Source organism: Diadema antillarum, unplaced genomic scaffold (assembly GCF_040938485.1).
Source record: "Diadema antillarum isolate AM-2024a unplaced genomic scaffold, OU_Dant_1.0 seq00000731_RagTag, whole genome shotgun sequence".
Classification (NCBI taxonomy): Eukaryota; Metazoa; Echinodermata; class Echinoidea; order Diadematoida; family Diadematidae; genus Diadema; species Diadema antillarum.
In genome coordinates this window covers 19205-41977 of record NW_027271632.1, presented here as the reverse complement: position 1 = coordinate 41977, position 22773 = coordinate 19205, and the positions used below count along the sequence as shown (strand labels likewise).

At 38.9% G+C, this 22773-nt stretch overlaps 1 protein-coding gene across 1 annotated transcript; it reads right to left on the bottom strand.

Moving 5' to 3' along the window:
* Window positions 1–781: 781 nt before the first annotated feature.
* Window positions 782–18023, bottom strand: LOC139738233 (U4/U6.U5 tri-snRNP-associated protein 1-like). The gene is made up of 18 exons (XM_071648889.1): window positions 17672–18023; window positions 14727–14811; window positions 13924–14121; window positions 13121–13223; window positions 12361–12444; window positions 11414–11510; window positions 10773–10915; window positions 9996–10142; window positions 9235–9398; window positions 7216–7337; window positions 6052–6200; window positions 5420–5576; window positions 4498–4649; window positions 3153–3328; window positions 2677–2812; window positions 2068–2157; window positions 1170–1291; window positions 782–800 (listed from the first exon to the last, which is right to left on the bottom strand). Exons 1-18 carry the CDS (start codon window positions 17952–17954, stop codon window positions 782–784), a joined length of 2427 nt encoding a protein of 808 aa, XP_071504990.1. The 5' UTR covers window positions 17955–18023.
* Between the last annotated feature and the right edge of the window lie 4750 nt (window positions 18024–22773).

The following is a 22773-nucleotide window of genomic DNA, read 5'->3' as shown; positions in this document are numbered from 1 at the left end:
TTTTTATGACAATACTCAGTGAGCCCCATCTAACCTGACACAGGTAATTTGCCTAAATAGTCCTAACCATAATAAATTCATCTGCTTTCTTCTATTCCTCTTTTTCTTTCCTTGACTTCAAAAGTTCTAAGAATACTTTTGATTAAAAAATGCATTAAAATCAAACAATGGCAGCACTGAATTCATCAAATGGCTGCTGATATCATTTCTTTTCACAGTAAAGTCACCATGGCTATATGACAGTATTGACTGCACAAGCAAATAACTTGTAAGGACTCATGTACGCTGCTCTCCCTCCTTCCGAATTCCCCCTCCCCCCCCCCCCCCCCAAAAAAAAAAAAAAAAAAAAAAAAAATGAAGAAGACAATTACAGGTGTACCCCATGATCCTTTTAACCTGGTGAAGACTAGTCCCGAGTATTCTTGAGCTGGGGTAAATCATGGGAAATGCATGTTATAGAAATATCAGTCTGTCTTCAGCGGATTAATCTCATTTCCCAACTTCACAAATATCATATGGTAAAGTTACAAATCAAGAATAACAGATCTATTTCATCCTGAAATCTGATGGTATACCAAGTATTGATTTATTTTTTAAGGAGTGGAAGTGAGGAGCTGAGATTCCCTTGCACAATATCACCAGGAAATATTATTATTCCCTCCACTCTCCAGGCAAAGATGATGTTGGAGTACATTGGGGTACCGGTAATCCTTGTGATTGGAAACACGATACTCTTTTCCTTGCCGTGTTGAAACGCGTACTTGGTGAAGTACGGACATCCTCATTTCGTGATGCTGTGGCTGTAGAAGAACAAAGGAAAATTACACAACAATATCTGAAATCACTGAGGTGATTAGTCATAAGCTGACAGCCATGAGTATACAAAGCGACACTACTATGGAATTTAATGTCCAGATTTAGCTCAGCAAAAGTCTAGCATAGGTGACAAAAGACAGAGCTTGAATAGAAGACTGATACATCAATGGATTTTTAAACCATCTTCTCTGATTTGCATAAGGCTTGCAGCCTTTTATTACACATACATACACACACAAGGTTGACAGATAGAAGAATGGCCCTCATTATTTTGCTTTGAACACTTTGCTCTGAAGAGCAACGCATTGAACAGCAATCATTATTTGGTTAAGCCCTAGTGCAAGGCTACTCACGCAGTCATCGTCTTGCTCCCACCGCTCAGCACAATGTAGGCAGACTGAAGATTCTTCTGCTTCTCCTGCATCCTAGCAACAGTGTTGAGAGGCGTGTCTGTGGAGGACATCTTCTTCATGGCCTACAATACCACATGGAAGATAGACACACACAAACAAACAAGTCTGTCAATCTTTGTCAACTGACATGCTGAGGTCATGGGATCTACTTAGATCCCACGGAATGTCAATTTTGGACAGGTCAACAGTCTATTTTTGATATCTACGCAAAAGCATGGTGAATTTCTGTGTTATCATGAAAATTGATTTGCAAGGACTTCACCAATAATACATTATATCCGCCACTTAAGACTGAGAACATGAGTGGTTTTTCTTGCAGTTTTCCCACATTAACTAGCCTTCACATGAAGTGCAATTAATTCCGTGATAACAACCAAGATTGTTGATCATCTACACTGCAAAAAAATATGGGCTTTTTGTCTATCTGAACATACCAGATTTTCTCGTGTGGATTATTAGATACTGATTAAAACTTTTATCCTTACTATCTGAATTGGCTAAGGTGAGATACAGAAGAAGAATAATTCTGGTGACATCAATGGCTTGTGATGAATATGATGTGCCATATGATGTATAAATACTATTTGTAACATTTTCTTGTGTAATGCATGGTATCTGCAAAGTATAATGCCTACACTATTATCATGACATCAAATACCAGGAAGCACTTCATCAGCCAACATGACAGAAATTGAACTGTGGCAAACTGAGACATCTAAGTAAAACTCTTCAATGCTCACTGTACATATGTACAATGAAGTTGTAAAACCACTTATATTAGAGTAAGTTCTTGGGTGAGAAATGTTCAGTCTTGCACCAAGACTAGAGAAGAACTTACCTCTTCCTCAAGGATCTTCTTAGCTCTCTTCTCTGTCTTCATCTTGCCTGAACCCTTGCCATGGAAACGATGAGACAGGACTCGGAAGGCCTGGGGGTTATTCCAACAGAGTATGAAAAAATCAATATAATGGAGAACATTTATATTGTTACAGTTGATTTATTTCATCATGACTAAACTGCTTTGGTAGAGTTAGTTGAAAAAATAATCTGGGATGGCATTCTGACAATCATTCCATCATTCATGAAATCTTTTATTCTGATCGTGCTCATCATTCATTATCATATCTGTGAACATCTCATGGTCGAGGGCAGCTTTGGTGTATGAATGCTTTTAAGAAGAAAAGATGACTGCATTACTGCCACCCAAGATCATCCAAACAGGGGGGGGGGGGGGGGGGGAATTGATTTTTTTTTTTTCCTTGACAGGTGTACAGCGATTTTTCTTCCACTCCCAAATTAACCACTTCTGTTCTGACACAGGGGTTTCACAGGATTCTGACTGTTATCATTATAGACAAAACATCATCAAACTTCCTTCAATGTTCAATGTATTTGCCTCAGACACAATAAGAATGAATGAGGAGAAAAGACACTTGGTTCCTCATACCTCTTTCTGGTTGAGAGACCGTCCTGTTTCATCAGTGTAGGTGATGTTGACATCTGGCTTGTAGCCCGACTTCTCCTTGAAATCCATCAGAGGGCCACGGTAGCGATCATGCTTGTTGTACTTGGCATCAATATCACTGGCAAGGAGAGGAGAATGTATCCCATTTCATTTACACTTACAGCTATAAGTACTACTGGGATATTTCAAGGTAGGTCAAAACAGTTCTTTGATTCCATACTATATATACACTGTATATCTTCAATTTTATTTCCAATCCCAGCGCTTGCCATCCATTGCTCCTGTACTTGTCCAAGTTTATCTTGCACAACATTTATCTCTTAATTGATAATCTCATGAAGAGTATATATCATAATTACATTGAAATATCTGTCATTACTGATCAATACCCTTCTGCTGGTACAATTACTACATGTGGTCACAGTGCAGAATTGCTCTGCTGACAATAGTATGCTCACTTGAAGTTCTTGTCCTCCACAGTGAAGTTCTGGGCGGTGATGGTGGTGTACTTTGCACCTGGCTTTTTCTCCTCCTCCTTGATCAGATAACCCTTCTTGGTTGCTAGGGAGAGGGCCCCAGCGACACCAGTCTGCAGGGTGGGCTCATCGTCTAGCACTGGTCCCAGCTCCTCCTGCTGAGGGGGGCAAACAATACAAGTATTCTCAAGGCGGCGAACATAGATGCTTGTATGAAATTGGCAATGCAGAGAACAATAACTAATATCATACCTGGTGTCAACAACACAAATGTCTTGCATTATGTCATTAGTGAATAACACCCTTTAGTTGCAACAGAACTAGATGAGGTCAGAGCGGAGAACTGCTCAGTTGATGCCATTCTGCTCAATGGAATTCTTGTCCTCTACGGTGTAGTTTTGGGTGGTGATGGTGGTGTACTCCTGCTGAGGGGGGCACACAATGCAAGTATAGTAGGACCTCCATCATCCAGCCATCAATTATTCAGATTCTCTGTCATCCTAACGTTGACTGCCTGACATTTCTTTTTAGTGCCAATCTCACTCAAAACAAACACAGGTTCAACTATTATTGTGAGAATACATGACGGGACATATTCAAATCTTCGCAGCGGACGTTAACTTTTCAGTCAGTTCGTGAGACGATGGCTATGACTGGTGCCACTCTTGTCACTGGCACTGAGTGCACGGCAGTGATTACAGTGCAATACAGCAGCAGTATTCGACAAGTTGCAATATCGATCCAATTGTTGGCCAATATCAATCAAACAAACAATTTCATGTAGGGATATTTCATTTATATTTAGTTTTACTTCGGTGTCAATTCATGAAGTATGAAACATAACAATGAAATGCAGATAATCATAACATTAGTGAATTGGTAATAACATATGTACACCCCTAGCATGATATGCTAGAAAGTGCTGTATTTGAGCATAACTCTCTTATCCGGCCAAATCAATGATCCAGAGACCTGCTAGTCCCAACGTGGCCGGATAATTGAGGTCCCACTGTATTCTCTGTGCAGGGAACAAGCTTGCTTGTATGAAATTGGCAATGTAAAAAATAACAATTAATATCATACCTGGTATCACCAACACTACCAAATAAAACACACTTTTGTAGGTCTGCACAAAATTCTGAGAGATATTGATATAATTCTAATACTTGAAAGTTAAGCAAACACATGCTTTAATTGTCCACCCATTCATCCCCGACTCAACTCAATGTTACAAACCACTGTATTGTTTGTGTATGCATGTAACATGACCAATGGGTTTCTGCACAGTGCCTAGAGTGTGTGGATGCCGAAGATTGAGTTGACGTACCTCCTGTTTCTTGGCCTCATCCCGGTCAAGGTTGACGGTGTTCCAGGCCCCCGCTGCATCCTCCCCATCCTCATCCTCCATCCTCTCTCCTTGCTCCTCCTTCTCAAAGTCCATTAGGTTCTCCTCATCCTCGTCACGGAGACCAGACTTGCCTGAAATGGTCCACCATTCAAATGAAGGAAAACAGAGAAAGTTCATCAAAATAATGAGTCTTTATGACTCCACTAAAAAAAAAAAGAAAAAAAAATGGCCATGTCACCATGAGTACAGGAAAAAATTTCCTAGTATTGCATAGCAATTTGCTATGCATTTGGATATGACTGCTATACAAAGTTTCATTCATGTAGTAATCTTATTACATAGAGTTGCATACCATTTTGTCAATAATATATGTCCATTGAGAAAAATTGCTATTCAATTTTGAGGACTGGAATCATCCCCTGGCAATACCTGCACAGAAATCACACCCTGCTTTGTACTCAAGAAGACCAATGTATTGCCTGAATTCTCATGAAGGAATCAATGTTCTTAAAGTATAAGAATATGAAATAACAAAAAACTTTTTTTTTTTTTCCGAGAAAAATCAGTGATTTCAGCACACACCAAAAGATATGCATCATCCTAGCAATGTCTGAGAACTTCAAAAACTATCTGCCACTGAAAGAATGCCATTATTACACAATTGAAATTATAGCTTGTTGAATATTTGTCTGGTTTGGCAGCAACTTCATAGATGCACACAATATACTGTAATAATCCCATTCAACTGCCCCCCCCCCCCCCCCCCCCCCTTACTAAGTACATGGTTAAGAGCTGGTATTTTAGAATGTACCATAAGACCACTTCTGTTTAACCCCTCCCCCACCTTTATCATTTGTAAATGAGAATCTCTTCCCAAGGTGTGCCTACAACAGCGCCTCACCATATGAGGGAATGTCACCAAGGGTCCGGCAGAACTCGGAGGTGGAGTTGAGAACGATGTTGCTCCCTCTACTCGATGTTGGTATGGAGATAGATGATGAAGGCTCCTCCATCGGCATCTCAGGCTCTGTCTTAATGTTTGCTACTACCCTGGCAACCTGGGCGAGAGGGCGGAGTAAACCCATGCATTGGTAGCAAATGTGGTATACATGGAGGTCAATGACTTGACTTGATCAAACAAACTGAAACAAACAAAAACAACTCTATTTACATAGGTGGAGGGCCATTTGTCAATAAGTTACAATAAAAACAACTTGACAAAAGAATTTCATCAATTTTAAAAATTAAAATGTATCGACCCACTCTTTAGGTTTCTATGCTGTATGCCTCCTTTTTTCGTTCTCAAGAGACTATAGTTGAAATATTACAATTTTGTCATCTATTCTCTCAAGTCTCCTTCCTGAAAGAGAAATCCATCATGCTAAAAACTGGTAGAACAAACATCATTCGTAAAGTTCATTGTCAAGTGCATCATTAAAAGTAAAAAAAACAAAACGATGATAGAAACATCATCTGTCACTGATGACATTCATCAACTAAAATATTGCTCAAAAATTAATATTTTCTCCTTACCTGATCCTCTACCTTCTGCGACACCTTGCTCTTCTGCTTGAGTCTCCTGGCCTTGTTTAGCACATTGTGAAGCTCTTTCTCCGCCTCATCTTCAATCACTTCACCCCAGATATTGTCATCTTCTCTGGCATATCCAAACTCAATTGGAGCTGCAGTTATCAAATTGGGAAGTAATAGGCCTTCTTGTCAAATAACACACATCAGCCTTAAACATTTTACTCTGATACCAACACAAAACACAAACAATCTAACTCCCCATCCCACACACACACACAAACATGCCAACATTATGTAAAACACCTACCCTATATTCAAATTCATGAAATTCTTCCGTCGAGATGTTTTCATTGCAACCGATTGACAAATTGCCCTACATCAACGTAAGGAAGCACTGAATTGATCAGTGTTTTAGTAGTAGCCATGATTAAAAAAAAAAAATCATGGGCGTACATACTCGAGCAGGATTCAAACCCACAACCTCCTGATCTCCGGACAGTGGAGATGACGCCTGTCCAGAGATCAGGAGGTTGTAGGTTTGAATCCTACTTGAGTATATACGCCCATGATTTTTTCATCATGGGCACTACTAAAACACTGATCATTTCAGTGCTTATTTACCTTGATATAGGGCAATTTGTCAATCAGTTGCAACCTACCCTATATGTTGATTTTACTGCACCCTAAACACCCACGCACACATGCAGACACATACACAGAAACACATATCATGGCTACACACAACAAGTTATCAAAGCTAATCTACTACTACACAACAACAATGTAGATCATGGGTACACAGACAAAAAAAAATCGGCTATATACATGTTAGGACTATGTTAAACACCATGCACTGCTTGGTCTGAATATTGATCACACATACTGTAAACGCAGAAATTTGTGCGGTACATTAATTTTCATGTATTTCGTGCTACTTTTGGCTAGCGCGAATTCTAAAACCCGTGAAAATATCTTCACAATTTTCTCTGCACATTGTGAATGGGTTGACAATTTTGCAGTGCAAATTCAACGTCTCGCGAATATGTTTTTGAGCCGCTCAGCACGAAAAATTAATCACGTGAATATATTGACGTTTACAGTATACATTCATACAACAATCCAGCCACTCATATGTTGGGATTATGTCAGGTATATCCAGGTATGTACCTTGGTCTGCATCTGGGAAATCGACATCCATGTCCATAGCATCATGACCACCGTCAGTTCTTGCCCCACTTCCATACATAGGATCCTCGTCTCCATCTCGTATCCTTCTTCTCATGCCGCCCCTGCAAGAAGATAGGAACACAGCTAGTTATACCAACATTTATCAATTCAAGCTAACTGTAAATTGCAATGCAGCACATCAGTCTCAGCCAAATTTACCCACTATCAGCGAGAAACTATCTATCTTTGTAAGCAGAGCACATTGCAGGGGTTAATAATAACTAGTTTTAACCACCAGCAAAAGTAACAATGAAGGCACTTCAATTAACTTGTACTTGTGTCTTGAAATATTTCTTGTAATTATATATTATGTATTTCAGCTATTTCCACTAGCTCTAGCCTCATAAGCTACACAGTCCCATCGATTTTTGGAGCAAAGTTCTGCAGCGGCTTTCATCCTGTGACTGACTGTCAATGATGGGGCCAATGAGCTTGTTTCTATTGAGCAGTGAAAATTCGAGGTGATGCGAGGCGATGCGAGGTGATTCGCGGTGGTACGCGGTGATGCGCGGCGACACCTCAGATTTTTCCTCAGTAGAAACAGATCGGGTAGTGGCCAATGCGCGGTGATGCGAGGTGCTCCGTCGTCCACCTTTTGAGGTGGGCGATGTACGGTGATGCGAGGGACGATTTTCAGTAGAAACACACCGGGTAGCGAAATTCGCAGTGTACCGGAAGTCTTGAATTAGTGGGAGCTTTCGCCCCGCGCTTTTCAATCGGTTCATCGCACACTCCGACACCAGTGTGTACACAGCGACCGTAGTTTTGCATGCATCATGCCTTGTACCAACTCCTACTAAATACAGTATATGAGGTGGTACATGATTGTGAATTGCGTGCATTCATCGTCTATTGTTTGCGTGCCCAACAGCCTATTATACTATATACTCTGATTTTTACATTGCGTTCATTTTCCCATAAAATTGTATCATCTCGAAGTGTTAGATTCCCTAATTCATTTTCGCTGGAATACTAATGTTAGTATGTCGGAGCCCGGGGAGAGCATTAACTGGACCCTCGATCTGCAACGATTCCAAATAACCAAGTGGCAGGAAATGTTGGTAAGGGACATTTTGGATGGAAAGACAAAACGAAATTCAGTGACCTACCAGTGACCTGAAAATACGCGACTTCCGGATTCACTGCATTTAGCACGTGACCTCGCATCACCATGTATTTTATCGCTCAGTAGAAACAGCTCGAGTGGCCGTAAAATACGAGGTCATGCGGGGGACAAAATTCGCGGTGATGCGAGGTGACGCAAGGTGATGCGAGGTGCTCACAGTAGAAACATGCTCATTGACGCTTTCACCATATACTACAAGACTGCCAGCCATGCATTGAATAGCTAAACTTTACCAGCCAAATACTCTCCCAACTTGCATGACTGAAAGTACAATTTCATACTGTTTAAAGTTGGCTCATGTGAGTAAAATCGAACTAAACAAATGAAACCATACAGGTCTAAAAAAAAATTGGAAGTAACATTAGAACATTATGAATTCTTACAGCTCAATGTGCTTCCACAGCTTCCACAAACAGTTATATTCGTAGTAAGCATGTTTGAAAAATGGATGCACTAAGAAAGAGTTGCCAACTTTTGTAAACGCCTCTCAGAGCTTTGATGGCTGAAAATCAGCAATTTGCACCTTTATGGAGTAAAAATTAATAATCGTTGACAGTTTAATAGAATACATCACAGACAATGACTTCTAAAATCAGTAATTTGCTTGTAACCTTCAGTAGAAATTACTGAAATCAGTACTAGTTGGCAGCTCTGCTAAGATGCCATGGCCACACAGTCATTCACTGCTTTATGCCTATCTCTTCACCAAATTTCTTTTTGTTAGAAAACTTGTACACTTGCTTTGAAGTTTTGTGTTTCATTTTTACAATTCTTCCTTCTGCTCTTTAAAAAAAAATTAAAACAAAACAAAACAAAAAAACTTGACCACTGACCTCGAGCCATGATCCCTTCCTGTGTCAGCCTCAGGGACCAGCTCGTCTGCGATGGACTTTGCCTTCAGCTTCCTCCGTTTCTTCTTTGGCTTCTTGAAGGCCTCGACCTCCGCCACAGAGTAGTACTCTGAGGCTAGGGTTGGCGCCCTCATGTCCAAGCTGACCTGTGGGTATGAGGTAGGTATCAACCAATATAAATCATCTGTGAAGTGACAGCACAAATATGTCAGTGTGTGGGATTAAGTTGTTGGAGCCAGGGGAGTATGTACAGGCACCATCAAGTTCACATGGCACACATAAGCACCAATTATTGATTCATAGGGTAGGGAAGGAGCTTATTCAGAGATAGTATTGGAGATTAATATCAGACCAATGGCACATCAAAAATTAAGAGCAAACAATGTCAACTGCTGTTACACAATAGGAGACATAAAATATGCACTTACTCTCTTTGTCAAAAACTGACATTCTAACAGATTTTCAGTAGCTGGCAGAATGACTGCTGACTTTCTCTCTTGATTTTCTGTTATGGGTGAAGAGTTGTACTCAGCAAAAAGCCTCTATTCTTTTCTACTCCTTCAAAATTGGAGTACATTACAGGGAAATTAAATATCAAAGCAATGACTGCTTTTGAGGAAATGTTAACAGCAGGTGGGTGGAACATCAATTGCACACTGGCCACTTATATTCTTTTCCCAACAGGTCCATAAACATGCAGTAGCAGTACTGTACCAGGGTACTTCTTGGGATATCATACTGACCTTATTCCTCTGGAGCTCGCTGCGAATCTTGGCCATGTGGTCCTCGTGTGCAAGGCTGGCACCGCCCCCGGCGTTTAACCGGAACGACTTCTTCTGCTCCCCTTCAATCTCCTCATCATATTTGCTGAGGAGAGACTTGTGCTTAAACTGACGGTGAGCAAAAGGGGGTCAAAAAACAGGAAGGGAGGCTGGATTGTGAGAATAAAACTCGCACATGCACTTATACAGGCTTTCGGCACGCTACTTTCTGTGATGATGTCACTTCTCGCATAAAGGTTTCCCTCTTTGACAATGAAACTTTCTTCAGCATTTCCATTACATACACTCACTTCATTGAGTAGCCAATAATAGAATATCACTTTACTAGTGTCAGTAATTGCTGCATCTGTTGCAGATACCAGTCCAGGGGGGAAAAACAAACAAACAAAAAACCTGCATATACAAGCGTACCTTTAGTGTAGATTGGAAATGATGCAGTGTTGTTGTTTTTTTTAGCAATGTTGTTGTAGCAAACATGTGACTGTATGCCATTCCTTCAGTTCAATGAGTTGATGTATTGCCCATAAAATCATAAAATCTTTCCTGCTATAGTTAGCCAATGTTTATCTGTCAAATCTCACAAAAATTTCAGTGATAACATGCATATAATCTTGTGATTTTTTTCTAACATCAGATGTGATAACAAGTATATTAAACTGACCATTGTCAATACAGAAGCCAGTTCCATTAACCTCTACACTCATGTGGGATACAACTTTAAAGGGTCTGTTCACTCACCATTCCTTCCTCATCAAACTCATCCTCCTCGTAAGGCTTGTAGTCTGGCTTCTTCTTCCTCAGCTCCACATTTTTGGCTGCTCTCTCATTGTCCACCATGTTCACATTGACCAGAACTTCTTCTTCATCCTCCTTCAAAGCATCTGTGTTAGATCATGCATGCATTTGAGTGGATATTATCATTATTTCAATGGATTCTTGATTCTTATGTAAATGAAAAAAACAAAACAAAACCCACCATTGTCAACAGTTGAGGACCACAAACTCTTTCCTCAATAACTTTGCGACAAACAATCGAAGCCAACAATCTAAACAACACCACTGAACAGGGATTTTGCTTCTTAACTAATATTCTGTAAAACTTTGAAAAGCAAGTTTGTTAGGGGCAAATACATAAATAAAAAAATAGACGAATAAATCAATCAATCAATCAATCAATCAATCAATCAATCAATCAATCAATCAATCAATCAATCAATCAATCAATCAATCAAATGGATAAATACATGTCACTAAATTTTGACATTCAGGTGTTCAGAAGCATAGCAGGTATAATGCCCACAAAGAATTGACTGCAAATCCATTCTGTTTGTCTGATACTCAATAAAGATCCACAAGTTTTTATCTAAGACTAGACTCACCCATGTCTTTGAGGGTCAGAATTACACTCTGGCCCTCCCTGAACTTGTCTTTGGAATGTTCCACTTTGAAGCCTCCTAAATGTCTTGAAGAGTAGACCTGCAGAAAAAAAACCAAAAAAAAAAAACCAAAAAAACAAACAAACAATAACACACTACTGTCTCACTTTGTGAAGGGTTGCCAGCAAATATTCAAAATCATTTGTTCCACAGGATCTGCCACATAAATGTATCTTGAAAGCTTTGACGAAATCAACATTTATGATTTATGCACAGCTCGACATTAGCCAGTTAGCCCAGGGACACTGAAAGTTAATGTTTGGCCACCAAATTTCCTTCTTGGTGGCCCAATCGGGCGTCTAACATTCAAAAGGAATTTCCACATTTCTTTTAATTTCAGGCCACCAAACTGTCATATTTGAAAATTTTAGAGGCCAAACTGGGCCACCAGACAAAAAAGTCAGGGTCGAATCCTGATTAATGCTTTTAATCACTTGATAATACAGCTTTAACACCCTCTCATTATTTTCTTCAATGCCACACTACCTTTATTTGGCGCAGCTTTTCATCAAACTGCATTACAGATATGCATACATGGGATTATGATGGGGTCATCTCATGTATCTTTTCTCTAAATCCTCTTTTGACAAGGCAGGACAAACTCTTCAGGAACTATTTTGACACACAAATTGCAAGTACTGCCAACAGTGACTGTACTATTGTATATACTACCACTGTACTATATAGTCTATGCATTCATTATAGCATAACTTACTCAACCAAAATCAGCAGAACTGGCCTCTGTAAGAACACTGGATTGTTAATACATCCAAATGAGTTTTGCTAACCCATCGCCTGAGCTCTCACCATAATTGAGTTCAAGTAACTGCTCTCTGTTAAAGACACAGATATGTCCTGGGGACTACTATCTTGAAGAAAGTAAAGCTTACATCCTGTGTTTTGCTCTTTCCAAACTCGTCTTCTACGATCCTGCCAATGCCAAACTCTTCATCCATTTCTTCAAGCATTTTTGCCTGTAAAGGAATAATAAAGAGAGTACAAAGTATTAAGCAAGTATACAAATCATACAGAAATATGTTACTGGCAAATCTATGCACATTGCCACAATACCAGCATTTAGAAAGTTGTCAGAAGAATGATGGACACCAAGGCTTGATGATGTCACAACGAAGTCACAGATGATGTAACATCTGCCTAGAATCTAGCAAATTTACAAAACATATGAAATTGGCATTGCGGTCTGCATCCTGATAGTTGGGCTTATCAGTTTGTTAGCCAACAATGTCTAAAATCATTGAGATACTTCCCTTTAAAAATAGTAATCACAACAAAAACTCCTTTGCGTCATCATGATTCATACCAAGAGCTTTCATTCTACGCTTTTGTCTACTTGGAACATAATCCTGTAAAGCTGTCCATTTGTTTGAACTACTGGACAATCAGTTACCAAATGTATGAATGCTTCATCCAATATCACTGATGCATTTCGAAAACCTAGAAAAAAAAAAAAGATACTTTTCCTTTCGTTGGTATGAGTACCCAAGGTCTATTGTTAATTGTGCAGGTACTTCAGGGTAATGCTTACGAGGCTTTCTTTTGGTGAAGTATCTGTAGGCCTAATTATTTTCCTTTTCAATCAATTATACCACTAAGAGCATCTCAGCATAACAGCAGAAAGCAGATTCTTACTCTCTTGGCAGCTTCTTCCTTGGCTATCTGTTTTTTCCTCATGCGCTCGACCCACGCTGCTGCATCATCATCATCGTCGTCATCAGCTATCGTCTTCACTTTACTGGACAGCAGCAAAGGAAAGAATGGAAGACAACTACATTAACCAAAGGGTACTTCACTCTTTTCACTTTTCACAGTTTCAAAATGAACAGGGCTGCAAATTTCTGAATTCTAGTCCTGAAAACTCACAGATTTCTTATCTTTTTTCTCTTTTTTTTTTTTTTTTTTTTTTTTGGGGGGGGGGAGAAAAAAACATGCCTGTTTGAGTATTTGATAAGGAGGTGAGGGTATTTTTTATTATCTCAATAACTCAATATATTCAATATCTCAATATAGTCAACAATTTGTAGTACTGTAAAAGTGGAAATTTTGCAATGTGAATAATTTTAATGCACTTTGTATGACCAGAAACGAGCACAAAAGAAAAGCACACAATTATTTTGCTTGTTATATGTTCTGTTATCTAATGTTTTGATTCCATGGGATAAAAAACATAATTATAAAATTCGTCTAACCCGGCTGAGTGTGAAACCTGGAACACTGAGGTAGTAGCAACACCAGTACAACTTTCCCTCTCTTCAACACTGTCAACAACAATGTATGCATCTTCCTCAAAACACAAGTACGTGGAAGAAAGTCTTGTTACTATTCTCAAACTGCTGCTGTTTTTTATGGGAGTATAATTACAATGTCCTGTTTGGGATACACTATATACCTCTTTACCTCTTGATCCAAAAAAAAAAAATAATAAATTTACTTACTGCAATCTTTGATTGATTAATCTCTTCTCTCTAATGATGGCCATCTTCTCTTTCAGAGCCTCAGACTTCTTCACCTCAGAAATATTGATGGCAGGCTTGTGGACATCTTTCTTCTCTTCTACAATCTCTCCTGGCTCGCCATCACCTCCACCGGTGCCAACATCCAGGGGGGCAAGCCCTAGCTTAGCTCGGATTTTGCTGTGGGAGAAAAACATCAAAGAAAATGGTATGAGAAAGAAAAAAATATGACACTGTACTACACTTGAAAGTGATATGCTCTTGAAGAAGCTGAACTGTTGTAGCCTGAATCAACATAACATGCTCTGTTGTGTTTTGTCAAACGGGTGAGAAGTCATTGGCAACATTTTGTAGTCATATGTTCATCTCTTACTCAAGAGCATTCTGTGACACTAGTCTTGAATTGATAAAAAAAAAGTAACAAAAACAAAAGAGCTGTCTATTGTGACTTTCCAACAAACATACTGTAAAACATGATATATTCGCGGCATGAAACTTTCGCGAATAGGAGCCGACAGCCATTCTCGCAGCATGAAATTTTCACGACTTGCAATTGGCATCCAAAGCGTATTGTGTAGGCAAGAACTTTGGCGTGCATTTTAAATTCGCGAATGATGCCGCTCGTGAAATACGTGAATTTTGAATACACGCAAACATTCCTCGTTTTACAGTATCATGAGTATCAGTGCTGCATGAATGTGCACTGTACAAAACTATATGTAGGAGGCACAGTCATTTCATGAACTGAAGTACCAATGGCTGTGTCATAAGATCTACAAACTTACTTAGTTTCAGCAATACTGAGACTAGCAGAGAAGCCACCTCCTGATGCCCCGCCCCCTCCATCATCTTCTTCCTGCCTTTCATTTTCTGGAGCAAAGTGGGAAAAAACAAAACACAGATATTATTTCAAGTAGATTACAAACACAAAATTTGCAATTTCATATAGATTTATATCAATATGACTGATGAATAAAAGCATGACTTTACAATGTATACTTGTCATGTAGCAAAGCCTGACAGTTCAATAATTAATCAAATCATTGCCAGGGAGTGTGAGTGCCATGTAACGAGCTACAGAGTTTCTGAAAACCTGTTTAAGAAATCTGTATGGATAGCCACAAATTTGGGGCTTTCGAAAAGGCTTTCCTAAAGGGCTTTCAAAACAGCTTTGCGTTTATCAACTCGTAAAAATTCCTTGAAAGCTGTTTGGATAACCTCTTTCTGCCGAGAAAGGAGAGTTGATAAACTCACCCTTTCGTAAAGGCTTTCCTAAAGGGCTTTCAAAACAGCTTTGCGTTTATCAACTCGTAAAAATTCCTTGAAAGTTGTTTGGATAACCAGTTTCTGCCGAGAAAAGGAGTTGATAAACGCACCCATAGACTGACTTGTGCGTGTGTAAAGAATAATGATAATGATAATGATAATGAATAACATTTATATAGCGCTTAATACTGATGTTTCTAAGCGCATCAAATCGAGGAAAAATAATATATATAACGTAAAAACAAAATACAGCATTATGTACATATTATGATAACGACAGCAACAACAACAACAGCAAAATTAAGGTTGTGTAAACAGATGAGTTTTCAACAATGACTTAAACCTATCAACATTTTCAGCGTTACGAATATAAAAAGGGAGTTCATTCCAAAGAAGTGGGGAAATAACTGAAAAGGCCCTATCACCATAACGTGTACAGGTGCGGGGACCACGTGATAATTGGAGAGCGGAGGAAGAACGAAGAGAACGGGTTGAAGTGGAGGAGCGGAAGGAAATTAAATCTTTAAGATAAGATGGGGCAAGATTATTACATATCTTGTAAACAATAAGGAGGATTTTAAAAGTGATACGTTGATGGATGGGGAGCCAGTGGAGGGATTGGAAAACTGGAGTAATGTGGTCAGATCTTTTTGTAAGGGTCACAAGCCTAGCAGCTGTATTTTGAATTCTTTGAAGTGGTGCAGTACTTGAAGCAGGGAGACCAACAAGAAGGGAATTGCAGTAGTCAAGATGAGAGGAAACAAATGCGTGAATGAGACGTTCCGTGGAAGACTGATCCAATAATTTACGTATTTTACCAATTTTACAAATACTCCAAGCAGCAGAACGACATGAATTCTTAATATGTTGTTGAAAGTTCAGACTCGCAGGTCTCCATGCAATGGCTTTTTTTAGTATTTTAGTCATGCAAGAAACATGCAAGTTCACCTTCATAGACATGTGGGTTGAGTGAATGCAACAATATTAGTAGAACATATCAGTGAGAGTTTGAGCAAAATCGGACAATCCGTTAAACAGTTATGAATTTTTGAAGTTTCTGCTCAGTCACGGCTGGATGAAAAGACTACTATAGCTTGTGATGTCACACGAGTGTGGTATAGAAAGAATAAAGAAAATTCAACATATTTCCATTTTTCTTGCACAACAAAAGAACACACGACATCTCTCTTTCAGAAGGCAGGGGAAATAATATTACCCTTAACATAGCAAGTCAAAGAAATGTGCATTTTATTCAAAAAGTAAAGTTTTGTGAAATTCTCTGTTTATTTTCCTTATATAGTTCTACGCATGTGACATCATACACTGTAGTAGTCTCCTCTTCCAGCAGTGACTGCACAGATACTTAAAATATTCGTAACTTTTGAACGGATTGTCCAATTTTCCTCAAACTTTCACTGATGTGTTCCATTAATATTGCTGCATTCTCTCAATCCTTAAGTACAATATATGAAGGTGGACTTGTCCTTTAAGCTCAGTCTAGGGGAAGGGGCATGTGCATTTCCAATGTACATTGTATTTTGTTAATCATATATGAATTATACAAATAAATTTACTTTTCATGAGGAGTTTGGTTGGCAGAGAAAGACACTTGACAGAATGACAGTTGATGTCATCTTACTATCCCACTCTGTAGACAGAAAAATCCGTCTGTCCGGAGTTTTTTTTTAACCTCTTTTTTTTTTTTTACTTTTACTTTTACGGCTCTCCTCTGTAACAGTTACGGAATTCCATGAAGCCAGATGCAGTCTCTGCGGAACATATCTCTGACAAGATACAAACAGTTGAGATGGATCTTTCGATCAATTGATGTTTTTGTGGGCGTATCAAAAAGTACAATGTAATCTGACTGAAGAACACTCACCTAGTAACAAATTAAAAATATTGTTATGGCACATACCTAGATAATCATTTGGTCACAAAAGTGATGTGAAGGGTATTAACATACAAGTAAGCAGAGACTCCAACCCCAAGCACCTTCTGATCTGGGGATTCTCCCGCTCGAAACCCCTAGCAAACGGGAGACTCCAAGTTGATGTGTGTGAAGCGCAAAGTTCCTAGGGTTCTAGACGTTCTCTGGTGCTATCTAAGGCTTATTTTTTTCAACATACGATAGCAATAAGTAAAAAATCCTTTCCACCGGGAGACACGGAGCCAGGGCGGGAGAAATCAAATCTCAAGCGGGAGAACGGGAGATTTTGCAAAAATAGGCTTTCGGCGGGAGATCTCCCGTCGAGAACGGGAGAGTTGGAGTCTCTGAGTAAGGTAAATCAAGACAAGTCAACATGCATTTTGCATTGGCATTGCATAGGTCGTCCAGCACACTACTCAGTCCCACATATACTTATTCATGTTACACGCAAAGGAAGAGATAATACATTAACAGTAACAGTGCAGTGGACCAACCAAGACTTGCTGAAGTTTCTAGAATACTTTTTCTACTCACTTTTTACTTCTAAATCTTTCTCAACTTTGATGCGCACATGAGGAGGAGATGGACTGGTTCTCCGGCGTTTCCTGTCCGATTTTTGTTGGTGTTCAGGTGAAGACAATTCACCAGCTTCAAGTCCTTGTCCGGCGTCTTTTTCTGCATGTCGGTCACGATCACGGTGTCGATGTTTACTGCGATGTTTTCGGTCTCTGTCTCGATCCTTGTCACGATCTTTATGCTTGTGTTTCTTCCCGTCACGATCCTTGTCCTTCTCTTTATGCTTTTTTGAAGACCCCATGGTCAACAACAACAGTGATTTCTAGCTTTTCTATGTCTTTCGTTGGTCAAGTACAGAACGTGTGCGAAACGTTCTCCAAAGCGGTACGTAATGCATGTACAGAGCACTCTGCGCAAGAGTTCTGTGAATGCACGGCGGAGAGAACAACGATGTCGCCCTCTGTAGAGCTTTTCATGCAAATTTATGAATAGTACATGTAGTGCAGTGCACAGAACTCTTACTGTGAGTGCAGTGACTCTTGATTGCTTGCGAGAAACATGTACAGCGCTGTACATAAATTTAGAAATCACTCTATGAAATTTAAAGGGCATACAATTTATTCAAAGGGGGATTAAAAGTTTATTTGATGACCAAAAACAAAGTTAATCAAAGCGATATCAATAAAAAGTTGTGGCCTGTTGCATTTTAATAGGATCGCTTTGTTTGGACATCTTGATTGCCACTTCAAGACCACTTTTCATCAAATAAACTTTGAATTCCTGTATAAGAAATACATTTTCTTTTATATTTCATAAAAGGTTTCTCATTATCTCACAAACATACACACAAAAATTGAAAACCTGCAGCCCCATCTAAACCAAAACTGTACGTACCATCCCTTTAAAGGGATTGTATAGTATTGGTTGAGACTTAACTTCAGGTTTTTATCATTTTTTGGTGAGATAGTGAGAAACTTCTTATGAAATATGAAAGAGCATGTAATTCCATGAGGGATCCAATGTTTATTTGATAAAAATTGGTTTTGAAATGGCCGAGATAAAACAGAGCAATCCTAATAAAGTGTGGGACCCACATTCTATTACAATCAATTTGTTTTACTTTGTTTTTGGATGTTTCAGCTTTTCCAAACCTGATTTTTTTTTTCAAACAAACTTTGAATTCCTCTTAAAATGGTATGCTCTGTACTATTTCATAGGTGTTTTCTTGGTATCTCGCAAAAAAGTTGAAGCCCTATTTTCATCTCCACCAATACTGTACCATCCCTTTAACCCTATAAAGCCCAAGCTATTTTGCGACCCCTTCCAGGCCCAAGGGGGGGGGGGGGGCACATTGTGCCCCCATATGATGTATCACCGTCATATTTGGCACATGGGCAGAACACACAGAGATTTTTCTCCTCCCCACCACTGGGGAAAATCTCTTTGGCAGAACAACACATACACGTTCATGATCCAACATTTGAAATTTCTCAATGTCACCCATTGAGGGTGCTATTTACCAAAGTATAAGAAATACATAGGATATGTGCGAAAATATCATGTTTTTCTTTATATTCTTTAATCCCCAAAATGAATGATTTTATTTTACACCAATCATATTTATATTTGCCGAAAAGGAAAAGGAAGTCAACCTTCACTCTTTGTTATGGTTGAAATTTCACAAGGTCGACATATTGGGGCGCTATTTATTAAATACACGAGACGTATTTGGGATAGGTTCGTATTATATGGTATCACATTTCATATTTCTATGATATTGGAATTTTGAGTTTACAGATTGATAACATGATAAACAAATTTTTCAACTTTTGAAAATGCTGTATTTTCAATTATTTTTATCATATTTATTGTTTGATGCCTCTGTCATATGAAAATAAAGGAAATGATAAGATCATATCACTACCATAATTACTTCACAAAATCTGATGGACATGGTTGTCAGTTTAAGGTTGCTATGACAATGAGCAAAATCAGATATAGCTAAATTACTTATCAAAATGCAATAAAATTTTAGGAAAAGTCACCAAATTGGGTTGAAATTGGGTAAAGCATGTAGGAGTGGCAAATGAAAACATGGTGGGGGGGGGGGGGGGGGCCTTGGGCTTTATATGGTTAGGTATATAGTGAGAGCCCGGTTTGAAGAAGAGTATTACAGAGTTTGTATATCGATCATAATAAAATTTGAGCGCCAGATCCAGAGGCCATTGCCTTGGTACAGACATGTGCATCTGTATCACACTTACCCATCAAAATGCATGCATAGGTGGGACTATAATTTAGATTACACAAAGTAGTCATATGACACCCCTTCTTCATTAAACCTGGGACAATACCATTCACCCTTTCCAAAACAGTGGATCAAACAGTCATATCAAACACAAATAATTTCACATCACTATGTGAAGTATACTACAGTAATAGAATACATGTACATTCATGACTGCAGTTGATTTATTGATTTCTTTTCGATGAATAATGATCATGCATTTGTGATGTTGAGTCAAAGTCAAATATTAACACTCCCATTTCACTGCATGCTTCATGCACAAAATAGTGTGCATCTATTGAACTACAATGTTCATGTATTCTACTGTGGTAAATAAATGATCACAACATACTACGTGTATTTATTTTTATTTCTTTGATGAACAATTTATTCCATAGTACATCAGATGATTTTTTTTCCACATCAGATCTTTGACATCATGAGAATGTTGGGGGGGGGGGGGGGAACTGACTGAGACGGTTGTATGTGACTGAACCCTGGGACATCCACAACCATGATAAATGGGAAAGCTTCAGAGATAATGCATGTACATTAGTTCAAAGGTAACACATTGTACAAGGCCTAAAAGGATCGTGAATTCGGCCGTGTCGTATAGGCCTACCTTTTAAGAACGCATGTACGAAATGCGAAGAGATTATTGGGAGAAAAATACAGGACACACATGTTCAACCCCTTTTGGCGCGTGCATCATAAAGATTACAGCCGAATGATAATTCATAAAATCACCGCAGTCCCGTTGAAGTTGAGGAAACAATAGGTGCAAAAAGAATCATGATTTTTGGCCGTGTTAATACTTTAAGAACGCATTTACGAAATGCGAAGAATTTATCGGGGAAAAGATAAAGGACACATTTTCAACCCAGCTTCGAAATTGCAACAGCCTCAATACCTTCAAGTCTGAACTGAAGACCTAGTTTCCAGCAACTTTGTGAATGATGTGTGACACATTGTGGGAGCTGGGCGCCTTTGAATGTTTCTACGGATAAAGGGCGCTACATAAATGCAGTTTCATCATCATCATCATCATCAACCCCTTTTGGCGCGTGTATCATAAAAGATTACAGCCGAAGTAATTCATGAAATCATCACAATCACGCTGATATTTGAGGTAGAAATAGGCGCAAAAAGGATCGTGAATCCGGCCGTGTCATATACCTTTCAAGAACGCATGTACGGAAATGCGAAGAGATTATGGGGAGAAAAATGGAGAACGCATTTTCAACCATTCTAGCTGGTGCGTGCATCACAAAAGATTACATCCGAAGTAATTCATGAAATCGCCACATTTCCGCTGATATTTGAGGTTGAAATAGACGCAAAAAGTATCATGAATTCGGCCGTGTTGAACGTCTTTTCAGAACGCACCTACGAAATTCGAAAAGTTTATCGGGGAAAATTAAAGGACACATTTTCAACCCCTTTTGGCGCGTGCATCATAAAATATTACAGCCGAAGTAATTTATGAAATCGTCACAATCCCGCTAATATTTGAGGTAGAAATGGGCGCAAAAAGGATTCGGCCCTACATGTCGTGTATCTTTCAAGAACGCATGCACAAATGCGAAGAGCTTATCGGGAGAAAAATAAAGAACCCCTTGTAGCGCGTGCATCACAAAATATCACAGCTAAAATAATTCATTAAATCATCGCAATCCAACTGAGCACCAAAAGCAGATTACGCAGCAAGTTCGTGCGCCGATGTTTAGAAAAAGTCACTTGCACGCATTTGATACAATCTGATTTTGTTCATTACCATTTTACACTGTAATTCACAAACAAACATTCTATTTTTTTTTCTTATCTTTTTTTAAATTTCTTGTGCAATAAATAACGCAGGTTTAAAAAAAAATATTAATCTGTACAATGTAAATTTGGGGGCGGGGGGTACGTCCATAAAAAAAAACCAAGAAAATAAGTTTGCAAGTCATTTAATGTTTTTTAAATTGTCGTTGTTGACCGGTAAATTTTCTGTTCGGACCGGTAAAAAATGGTAAAACGGGGCATTTACCGGTCCGACAGAGACAGGTCGGACCGGCAGAAAGAATGGGTTAGTGTGCAGCCCTGTACAAGCTGTAACAAATTGACATAGAATATTATCTCAGTACAATTATTTTCTGACAAGATATCATCTTTATGAGATATCAGCAACACAAACTGATTTGTAAGTTAAATTATACTTCAACATCTTGTGCCAAAACTTCTCAACAGACTTTTTTTCTGTCCAAGGTTTTTTCACCAATTTTGCATCTACCTATATGATCATATGATGGTAGTACAGGCATTTCATGCATGCGATCCACTCTCATGCTGAAGATCTATGGATACTGCTATAGCTTGATTTGTACTTGATTATGGAATATTACACAGTGATCATGATTGAGTACGCTCCAAGATTATTACATGATGTATTTTTGTCACTATCCAACTATAGGCCTCGGTGAAATAACTGCATTTGAGCTATAATCTCGGTGGCGAATCCACGGGGGAGCGCACCGGGCATGTGTCCCCGTTTATTTTTTGTCAAAACAAAAGAAATAAAGCGAAAAAAAATAGGGGAGGGGTGCCTGCGCCCCCCCCCCCTTTAATTTTGTAAAGGTGCCCCCTCTTCAAGGAATTCCTGGATCTGCCCCTGTAATCTAGTACAGTGCATTCAAGATCATGAACTATTTACACATACACAATGTATAAAAATAAACAAAATTTATATTCTGACTTTTGCAGGAAAAAGAAGATGTTTCAGTTGTTAAGTTGATTCTCTATAGTTCACAGTCATTAACTATACTTTTTGATTCTTGCACAAAAAATCCTGTGT

What these genes read in the sequence shown, in the direction of transcription:
- LOC139738233 (XM_071648889.1), bottom strand. Translation starts at nt 17,954, where the DNA reads ATGGGGTCTTCAAAAAAGCATAAAGAGAAGGACAAGGATCGTGACGGG. An exon ending in GAAAGATTTAGAAGTAAAAA is followed by an intron (nt 14,812 to 17,671) that starts GTGAGTAGAAAA and finishes ACTTTGCTCCAG; the next exon opens with AAAATGAAAGGCAGGAAGAA. An exon ending in AGTTTGATGAGGAAGGAATG is followed by an intron (nt 10,143 to 10,772) that starts GTGAGTGAACAG and finishes GCTCACCGTCAG; the next exon opens with TTTAAGCACAAGTCTCTCCT.